We start from the raw sequence: 9,794 nt of genomic DNA on the forward strand, positions 1-9,794 counted from the left end.
GTAAACCAAATCAGGGAGATGCCGTTGTGCCGCACCTGACCCTGACCGTGAGCGGAAAGGGAGCCCGGCGCTGGCCAGAGCAAGCCCTGCCCAGTGGCACAGCGACTCCAGGGGGTGCCCATGGTGGGCAGGATGCCATGTGGCCCACGGGACAGGTGTGAACCAGGCACACGCCTGCTGGGCGTGCACACTGAGGCGTGCTTATGTGCACACCTGCTGGGCCTCCTCCTGCCCGGCTCTGATCCTCAGGCCTGTCCTTGCCTGTCGCTGCTCTGAGCCTGCCTCTGCCCCCTGCAGGCCCCTGAGGTTCCCCACAGCCCGGCTCCTGGCCCCCAGGACTCAACCGCTCCAGGAGTGAGCGCCACTCTCAGCCCCAGGGGCTCCGTCCTCAAGCGGGAAGGACAGCTCGCCCGTCTGACTCTCTATTCCCAAAGGGAGGAGAGGCGCCCCCTGCAGGAAAGGGCCCATCACCTCTGCCAGCATCGCCCTTTGTGAGAACAGACCAGGGGGAGCCCGGAGGAGGGGAGGCAGAATACCCCGCCTCCCTCCCACTCACCGGGCGTGCACATCTGTCCTCGACCACCTGGGCTGTGGAGTCCCGGAGGGTTCGGAAACTCACCCTCGGTCGCGTGGCGAGGGGCCTTCAGAGCTGTGCTCAGACCCACCTCTGTCTTGCTTGGGAGCCCTTGTCCCAGCCTGTGGTCACCACTCCCTCTTCTCTGCCTGAGAATCTGCTCCCCCTCGGGGATGCCTCTCCACCGTGCTCCACGCCAGCCCCCACCCACAGCCAGACACGCTTTCCCTTCAGCACAGAACTAGGCGCACAGAGGGGGCCTGCGGCCTGCAGGGGCCTCAGGGAAGACCGCTCCGCCCCACCCTCCTGCTGTGCCCACCCCGAGAACGGGCGTCTCCATCCCCCAGCCGAGTCCGCACAAAGCCAGGTGGGAGGCGCGGGGGGTCCTCCTAGTGGGAGGATGGGCGCCTGGCTGCCGCGCTCCGCCCTGCGTCCGCGCTGGTCCCCGCGCTCCCTCCTCCCTCTGACGCCCGCAGCCCCGGCCACCCCAGGCTCGCTCGCTCTCGCGCTGTCTCTCTCTCTCTCCCCCTCCCCCGCTCGCTCCCTCCCCTCCCCGGCACTGCAGCATTCGCCGACTGCAGCTCCAGCCGCCGCCCGCGCCTCTCCGGCCTCCTCCGCAGCCCCCGCCGCAGCCAGCACCATGGCCAGCACCGTGTCCGGTAGGCGCCCTACCCGCGGGCTTCTGCAAACCGTGGCAGGTCCCAGCCAGGGCCATTGTCCAGCCTCACCTCCTGCTGGGACCGGTGGCGAACTCTGTTTTCCCATCTCGGACCCGCGCGCCACAAGGACACAGGGCGCGGCCCGGCCGAACCGGCAGGCGCGACTCGGTGCCCCTTTGGGACTGCAGCGCAGACCCGGAAGGCGTTAGCCTGGCAGGGGGCGCCGGGGCAGCGCCGTGGGTGGGGTCTCAGGCGCTGGGGCGCATTGCCCCTCGGGTGCCGCGGTGCCAGGCCTGACTGTACTGCGGCAGGGTGGCTCCCCAGGTGCGGGCACGGGCCGTGCTCCCGGTGTCCATGCTTGCTGGTGCGCACGGGGCCCCCTGGGGCGCCGGCAGATGCTGGTCTGACCTCGCCCTCGCAGAAGGAGAGGGAAGCGGGTGGGACCCTTTGTGGGAGCCTGAGCCCAGGGCCGGGGCAGCTGCGCCCTCACCGCACCGAGGGAAGAGCGCCCGGGAAGGCTGCCTCTGGTGCTGGCGAGTGCGGGGAGGGCACCGGAGCTGGGACCCCGGGGAGCAGCCCCTCGGGTCTCTGCGCCCGCGCCTCACCGCAGCAGGCTCGGGGACCACCCTCTGCGACACCGTGCCGCCGCTCTGGTCGGAAAAGCCACCACCCTTTGCGCAGCGGGGCTGAGATGGGGGAGGGGCCGCTGCCATTTCCCAGACTTTCCAGGGTGGGGGGATCTGCACCTCCCTCCTCCACCCTGCCTCCCGAGCTGAGGACCCCCCACCTTCCTGGCGGGGCTCCAGTGGTCGTTGGGCACATTTCGGACTCGGTGGGGAGCGGCCAGGCGACCAGGGGAGTGAGGAAGCTGGGCTCGTGGTCCCCAGGGACAATCTGCTCCGTCCAGCCGCCCCACGACCAGCTTCGTCTTTGCACTCGGACCCCCCATCTGCCCCGGGACCCCTCTGACTGGGAACCGCGCCCCTGCCCACCCTCCCTCTGCCCTGCCCTGGGGGCAGGTGGCCTGGTCCCTTCCCTTTAGCCAACCTGAACCTCTCCACGGCCCCGCCCGCCTCGTGTGCCCCTCCTGGACCCCTCCCCTCAGGCCCTGGGGGTTCCCGGTCCCAGCTGACGCCTGCACCCGTCTGGGGGTCCCAGCTGACGCCTGCACCCGTCTGGGGGTCCCAGCTGACGCCTGCACCCGTCTGGGGGACCCAGCTGATGCCTGCACCCGTCTGGGGGTCCCAGCTGACGCCTGCACCTGTCTGGGGGACCGTGTCCGCCCACATCTTCTGGGGATCTGGCGCCCCGACCTCTCACTCTGCTCTTTCACGGAGACACTGGGATCGGCCTTGGGCAGAAAGAGAGCCTCCCCCATCGACAGAGGACCTCTCCGTTTTTTGTGTGGCCAGAGAGCTGCCCCGTCCCACCCTGAGGAGGGGCTGCGGGTCCTTGTCACACCAGCTGGGCCCGAGTGGGGGGGGGGGCGGGGAGACAATGGGCAGCCCCTGGCAGGGAGCACTTCTCGGCCTTTTACAGGGCTGGCCCCGCCCTCCACCTGGCGTTAGGGAAGGATGCGGCGGAACCCTCACCTTCGATGGCCATCAGAGCCAGGCGCAGACACCCCTGAGCCCAGCCGTCTCTTTGAGGGGCCGCTCCTGGCCCTCGCTCCGCCCACGGTTTTCCCGGGCTGCCGGAGTTGCTGCTGGTGTGCAAAGTGCAGCCTCCGCCCCAGAGGCCAGCTGCCGTGCCCGAGGGGAACAGCCCCCGGTCAGTGTCACCAGGGCCAGGCCCCTGTGCTCTGCCACCGGCGCCGCCCTCCACAGAGAGCTGCCCCAGGTGCACGGGCCCGTGTGGCCCGCCAGCTTCTGTACCGGCAGCGCTGGACAGCGTGGCGGCGGCCCGGCCCGGCACTGGGCTCTGGCTGCGGGCGGGTGCCGGTAAAGGTGGCCACAGTTGGGTTCCGTGACCTGCAGCCGGGCGTCTCTGCCGCAGCCATCCCCGACGGGAGCAGCGGCCGGCCTCCTGGGCCTCAGCCGCCCGTGGGCTCACGCCCCCTGGGGGCTGCACTGGGACTTGGTGACCGGGGGAAGCGTCAGCCACTGTGGCTCGGGGTCGCGAGAGGTCGGCCGCAGCTTCCTGTTCCTGGGCAGGAAGAGCTCCGGCCGCCCTCTCCCAAGGGTTCTGCGGGGCTGAGCTCCCGCGTGCCCCCCGGCCACCCCAGGGTCCTTCCCAGGCTGGCGGCTCTCACGCACTCACAGAGGCTCCTGTTCATCCGGAGCCTCACGCAGGCCCGTGGGCCCCAAGGCCTCGCCCCTGCCACCGAGCGCTCAACCTTCGGGGCTGGAGCTTCCCCGTCTGGATGGGGTGACAGTGACGGTGCCCCCCGAGGCTTGTGCTGGGGTTGAACGAGGCATTTCAGGACAGACACCCAGCCCGATACCCAGCCAGAGATGGTGGCCCGGTCCAGGCCGGGCAGCCATTTCCTGCCCTGAGAAAGGGGGCTTGTGCAACAGCTCCCCCGGCTGGGCTCCCAGCACCGTTCGAGGGGACTCTGACCCGAGACACAGGGGCGGCCTGGGTGGTGAGCAGCCCCACCTGCTGGGGAGCAGTCAGCGGCAGCCCCCAGGGCCCCTCTGCGGCCCCCCTGCCCTCCCGGGTCTGGACGGAGCCCTGTCCCCCTGAGGTTCCCAGCGGGAAAGTGCCAGCAGAGGCCTGGGCTTGTGCCCAGGCTCCCAGCCTGGCAAGCTGTGTGACTTTGGGTGCACCACTTGCCCTCTCTGGACAAGTGAGGCCAACTAGGGCGTCTGCCTGGGCTGGCTGGTCTGGGGGGTGCGCTGGAAGGATGGGTGTGGTGCACCCCCCCCCCCAGCATGGACGGACGCTGGTCTCATTGTCACCGTGCGGCTGCGGGCTGGTCTGGTGCCTTCTTCTCACTCGTGCTCACCTAGCACCGAATCACCCAAACCCAAGGTGCATTTCTGCCTATTTCACGTTTCACGCGAAGAGGAAGAGGAGAGGACATCAGTTCACGTCGTGGTGGAGATTTGTTTGTGACGACTTCCGAAGCCGGGGGGGGAGGAAGCGGAGGCTGCGGGTGAAGGGGAGGAAAGGCTGGGTGCGCCCCCAGGCCTGGAGGGAGGGGCTTGCTGGCTTGCGCTGGGTCTGGGGAGAGAGGGCCAGGGTGGCCCTGGGTCCCCACCTCTTCCCTCTGCAATGAGACATGACCCTTCAGCCCCGCCAGTTCTGAAAACACAGCCTCCTGTCTCAACCCCCCAGCCGCCGGCCAGTGCCCTCGGGCGTGCAGCCGGACCGCAGGGGGCCTCACTCTGCAGCCCCTCCCGCCTGGCTTGCTGGGGCCTGGTCTTCTGGAAAGAACCAGGAGAAACCGACCTGCGGAATCTCCGGGGCCTCCGACACTGAGCTGTGTCCCCGCCCGCAGCCAGGGGACACAGACCCTCACTTCCTGGGTGGACACGTGTCCCCTGGGCACAGAGCTGAGGCCTCTGAGAGCCCTGGCCTCAGTCCCAGCCCCTGGCTCCGCCCCCCTCTCCTGACCACGCAGAGCTGATGCCCGCACAGGCTCCCTGAGTCACCGCCGGCCTCCTGCCCCCCGCGCTGAGGGGACAAGGAAGCCCCTGGCACCTGTCCATGAGCTGGGTCCTCTGTAACGAACCTGCAGCTCCTTTTCCTGGGAGAATCCCGGCTCGAGGCAGAGAGGGGCCAGAGCAGCCGTGTGGCCCGGGCTCCAGGCCTGTGAGCTCGCCCCGGTCGGAGTTTCTGGAAGGCCAGGGTGTGCGGCTGAGCTGCTGCCCAGGGGGCCGGTGCTGGCAGGTTAGACAGAGGCCCCTCCTTCCTGGCCCCTCCAGCGCCCAGGGTGCCCACTGGCCCAGCCCCCCCCGCCCCCCGCTTCCCCTTCTGAACGCAGGGTTGGCTGCCCGTCCCGGGAGCTGGCTCTGCCCGGTCTCATCCCCTCTGGCCCCCCCAGCACCACACTGTGCTGGACACCCCTGCCTCCTCTTTGAAACTAACTTTTCTAAAGATATATTTTTACAATTTTTTAAAAAGATTTTATTTATTTTTCTGGACAGAGGGGAATGGAGAGAGAAGGAGAGGGGAACATCAGTGTGTGGTTGCCTCTCACTCGCCCCCTAGTGGGGACCTGGCCCACAACCCAGGCATGTGCCCCGACTGGGAATTGAACCCGTGACCCTTTGGTTCGCAGGTCGGCTCTCAATCCACTGAGCCCCACCAGCCAGGGATGAGACTAACTTTTAACAGCACCTGTAATACAGGAATCAACTCTGCTTGTAAAGAAATAAGATCGACAAGTCAGACCGAAATCCTCTTTGAGCCCCGCCCTCTGCCTCCCTTCCAGCCTCCTGGGGCCAATGAGTTAGACGTGTTTTTGCCCCACGCCCCGCCACCCACCCCCGAGGCTCTCCCTGCTGCCTGTCCAGGGGTCCACTGGGTTCCCTCTCGGCCTCTCCAGAAGAGTCAGGCCATCAGTCGGCCCCAGGCTCAGTGTTGGCCGAGGGAGCCCCCTGCTCCCAGGAGCGGCCCCCTCGGACCAGGCCCGTGCACTTCTGTCCTGTGCGCGTCCCGGCTCCGTGCCAACTCAGCCTCAAGGCGCCCGGTGTGAGCGTCGGCCGGGGAGTCTCTCGCCCGTCTCGACACCCGTCCATGGGCTCCTGCGGCCCTTGGAGGAGTGCTGTAGGCGACTTCTCTTGCCTTTCCTTGGTGTACCGTGTCTCTGGTGGCACGTGGGTCCCTGGGCCCCCTAGACTTGGGGACCCCCTGGCGTGGTGGAAAGAATATGGAGCACCTGGGACTGAGCTCGAGGAGCTTTGGGCGAGTCACCCCGAATCCTGGGCAGGCCTGGCATCATCTTAGTTGAGTGGGGGTGGCCGTATTGGGCTTGCAGGGTCCCGGGGCCCTGCTGGGACGCGGGACCAGCGTGTCTGTTCCGGGGCTTTCTGTGGACACTCCACGAGGAGCTCAGTTATTTCCACCCTGAGACTGGGCGTGTCCCCTTCCCCAGCAGGGCGCAGGGCCCCGCAGCCAGGCCCCCCGCCCTTTTGTGTCCCGGCCAGAAGATGCCAGCTGCGGCTCTGGCTCCGAGGGCAGGGTGGTGGCGGGCAGCGGTGCTGAAGGGACAGCTCCCTTCCCGCTGGCCACGGACAGGCCCTGAGGGCACGAGCGGAAGGAAGGCTGGGTTTGAGGGAGGGACCTCCCTCCTGTCAGGGTAAACGGAGGGGGAGGAGGGACTCCGAGGGGTTCGCCCAAGTGTACAGACCAAGGCAGTGCTGCCCCGTCCTGAGAGTTGTCTACTCCAGGGTAGGGCTATGTGGTGGGGGACCCCACCACACAGGGGGAGTGAACGTTGGGAAGACGAGACAATGCAGAGACAGACAGACGTGGAGGGAGACAGTGACAGACAGACAGAGGGACGGGCAGAGACAGAGGGAGGGAGGGGCCCACAGCAAGGATGAGAGCGAGACGGCGATGCCGGAGTGAGACGGACCGGAGGGGAGAGGGGAGCAGGGTGACCCGCAGGGCGGCGTGCCCAGGGGCGGGCGGACCCACGGTCAGGAGTGGGGGAGCGGAGGAGGCACCCAGAGCAGCGGGGTACCGTGCTGTGGGGCGGGGTTCCCGGGAGCGAGGGGCCCTGGGGAGGGAAAGACAGACAGGGCGGGGGAGGCCGCTCACACCGGCCCCCCGTGGCCCCCGCCCCCACCGCCCCGCAGCCTACAAGGAGAAGATGAAGGAGCTGTCCGTGCTGTCGCTCATCTGCTCCTGCTTCTACTCACAGCCACACCCCAACACCATCTACCAGTATGGGGGTGAGTGTGCCCTCGCCCCCTCCCGTGGCCTTTTGACCCCCCTGGTTCGTCTGGCTCGGGGGGAGGGGCCAGCATGGGGGCTCAGGCCTGGGTTCCAGCTGTGTGCTGGGATCCCGCCCCCTCGGGTGCCAGCTCCTCCTCGGCCGGCCCTCCTGAGGCCCCGTCCGGCCTTGCCCTGCAGACATGGAGGTCAAGCAGCTGGACAAGAGGGCCTCCGGCCAGAGCTTCGAGGTCATCCTCAAGTCGCCTTCCGATCTGTCCCCGGAGAGCCCTGTGCTGTCCTCTCCCCCCAAGAGGAAGGACGCCTCCCTGGAAGAGCTGCAGAAGCGGCTGGAGGCGGCTGAGGAGCGAAGGAAGGTGAGGGCCCCGTCCGCCCTGGTGAAGGTGTCCCGCCAGGACATCTTGCCAGCTGTGGGCATGGTCCCCCAGGCGCAGGAGCCTGGGGTGGAGAGTGTCGCGGTTTTCGGGGCCTCCTCCTGGGAGATGAGAGTGGGACAGCGTGGAGGGAGGGTCCCCAATGGCAGCCAGCCGCAGGGAGACAGGAACCAGACACTGCTGGCCGGCGGGGGGCGGGGGGGTTGGCCTTGACCGGGAGGGGTCAGGTGGTGGCTGTGGGACCTGAGGCTGGACTGACCTCCTTCTCCTGGGCGCGAGGAGGAGGAAAGGCCTTCCGGGGGGGGGCGGGCACTGCACACCCAGACCTGCCGGGAGCTCAGAGGGCCCCCGCCCCCCCATACCAGCCCCTGGGAGACAAGCTCACCCAAGAGGAGGCGTTCTCAGGACCGGGTCCTGGCGCACAAGCCCGCGGGGCGGGGCGGTGGCTCCAGCTCCCGGTCAGCAGGCCCCAGTGAGACCTGGGGACCCTGGCTTCCCAGGGCCGACCAGTGGTGAGGGGCATCCTGAAGGAAGCAGAGGGTGGTAATGACCCCTGGGGGCCTCAGGCTGTCCTGATGGGGGGGGCACCAGGTGCCCCCTCCTGCAGCAGCCCCAGGCTCCTGGCTGCAACTTGATTTCCGGCCGGCACCTTTGGGGAGCTGGAGCACCACCCCCAGCACCTCAGGGAGCTCAGTGCCTGGCGCGCAGGGACCAGCTGCTTAGGGCCCTGCAGGCAGAGGTTTGAAGGAGAGACGAGAAGGCTCAGTGACAGCCCCCACGTTTAGGCCCCCAGGGCCTGAGGGACGTGACCAGCACAGGGAGGGACAGAGGCTGCCCTCAGCCTAGCAGGGAGGGGGCAGCTCTGCGGCGGGACAGACGGACAGGGTGAGGGGCCGAGGCGTCTCCCTGCTCACGCACGGGACGTCAGGCCAAGCGGGCGAGGTCACCCTCGCCCACGCAGGAGAGTGTAGACCCGAGCTCCGCGAGGACACTTGTCCAGAGGGCAGTGGGGCAGGGTGATGGGCACTGGGCGGTAGGCCAGGATGAGGGGGCCCGGGCTAGGGGAGCAGGGATCAGGACTCGGGGCACGGGCGGGGGGTCCGGGCTGGGGCGCGGGGACGTCGGTGCTGCGGGCGGGGCCCGGGCGCCGCTCACGCGCTCGCCCCCCGCGGCGGCGCAGACGCAGGAGGCGCAGGTGCTGAAGCAGCTGGCGGAGCGGCGCGAGCACGAGCGCGAGGTGCTGCACAAGGCCCTGGAGGAGAACAACAACTTCAGCCGCCTGGCGGAGGAGAAGCTCAACTACAAGATGGAGCTCAGCAAGGAGATCCGCGAGGCGCACCTGGCGGCGCTGCGCGAGCGGCTGCGCGAGAAGGTGCGGGGCGGGGCGGGGGTAGCGGGAGGAGCGCCCCCGGCATTTAGTGGGCGCCCTCAGCAGCGTGCGAGCGGAGGGCGCTGGGACGCAGCCGCTAACGCAGTGACACACGGACACCCGTCACTTTGACGTGCTCCGACAGGAGGAGGGCGTCCGGTGTGCGCTAGGAGCAGGGAGCCGCTTTGGGCCGGGGGCCGGGGCAGTCCCCCAGGAGCCCCTTCCTCTAGTGGGTCCCTTCCCGCGGCACCACCAGCGCCCCCGCCGCCCGCTCCCTGCTTGGGGCCGGGCCAGGGTGAGGCGGGTCCCTGCCGCTGCGGGCTGGGGGTGGGGGGCAGCGCAGGCCCCCGCCCACGCCGCCTGTCCCCGCAGGAGCTGCACGCGGCCGAGGTGCGCAGGAACAAGGAGCAGAGAGAGGAGATGTCCGGCTAGGGGGCTTCGGACACCGCGGCGCCTGGATCCTGAGCCGACACAAGAACACGTTCGGGTTTTGGTTTTGTTTTGTTCAGCTCTGTCTAGATGCCACTTTTGTTCCCCCCGCCCCCGCCCCCGCCCCGCTCCCCCAGCTTCATGCTTCTCTTTCCGCACTGCGAGCTGCCCAGTCCCGGCAGCCGCTGACCCCAGGCTCTCCCCGGAGGGGCCGCAGGGCGTGGCACAGGGTCCCTCAGTCCAGGCACCAGGCCGGGCGGTGGCTGGGTCCCCTCTTGGCAGCCCTCTTGGTGGGTGTGGTGGTGACCTCAGTAAACCCAGAGGTAGCGGAGGAACGCGCAGGTCCGTGTGCTGGGCTGTCCTGTGAGCACCTTGTCACTTAGAGCGCACCCAAGCGCAGACACCAGACCAGCACGGGAGGGGGAGGGGGAGTCAGACCTAGGCGGACTTCCGAGCAGTGCCGGGCCGGGTCTGCCTGTCTTGGGGCCGGCCTTGGGAGGGTGTGTTACCGGTGCTCGTGGAGACGGTGGGTGGAGCCTGCAGCA

General features: G+C 68.7%; 1 protein-coding gene across 1 annotated transcript; it reads left to right on the forward strand.

Annotated features, from left to right (window-relative positions):
- The first annotated feature begins 1,082 nt into the window (after window positions 1-1,082).
- STMN3 (stathmin 3) lies at window positions 1,083-9,328 on the forward strand. Its single transcript, XM_045832956.1, has 5 exons — window positions 1,083-1,233; window positions 6,981-7,076; window positions 7,258-7,433; window positions 8,632-8,823; window positions 9,193-9,328. The coding sequence occupies exons 1-5, from the start codon at window positions 1,215-1,217 to the stop codon at window positions 9,250-9,252; spliced, it is 543 nt and encodes a 180-aa protein (XP_045688912.1). The 5' UTR covers window positions 1,083-1,214; the 3' UTR covers window positions 9,253-9,328.
- The last annotated feature ends 466 nt before the right edge of the window (window positions 9,329-9,794 follow it).

Source organism: Phyllostomus hastatus, unplaced genomic scaffold (genome assembly GCF_019186645.2).
Source record: "Phyllostomus hastatus isolate PE091 unplaced genomic scaffold, TTU_PhHast_1.1 phas_contig_17, whole genome shotgun sequence".
NCBI classification, from domain to species: Eukaryota; Metazoa; Chordata; class Mammalia; order Chiroptera; family Phyllostomidae; genus Phyllostomus; species Phyllostomus hastatus.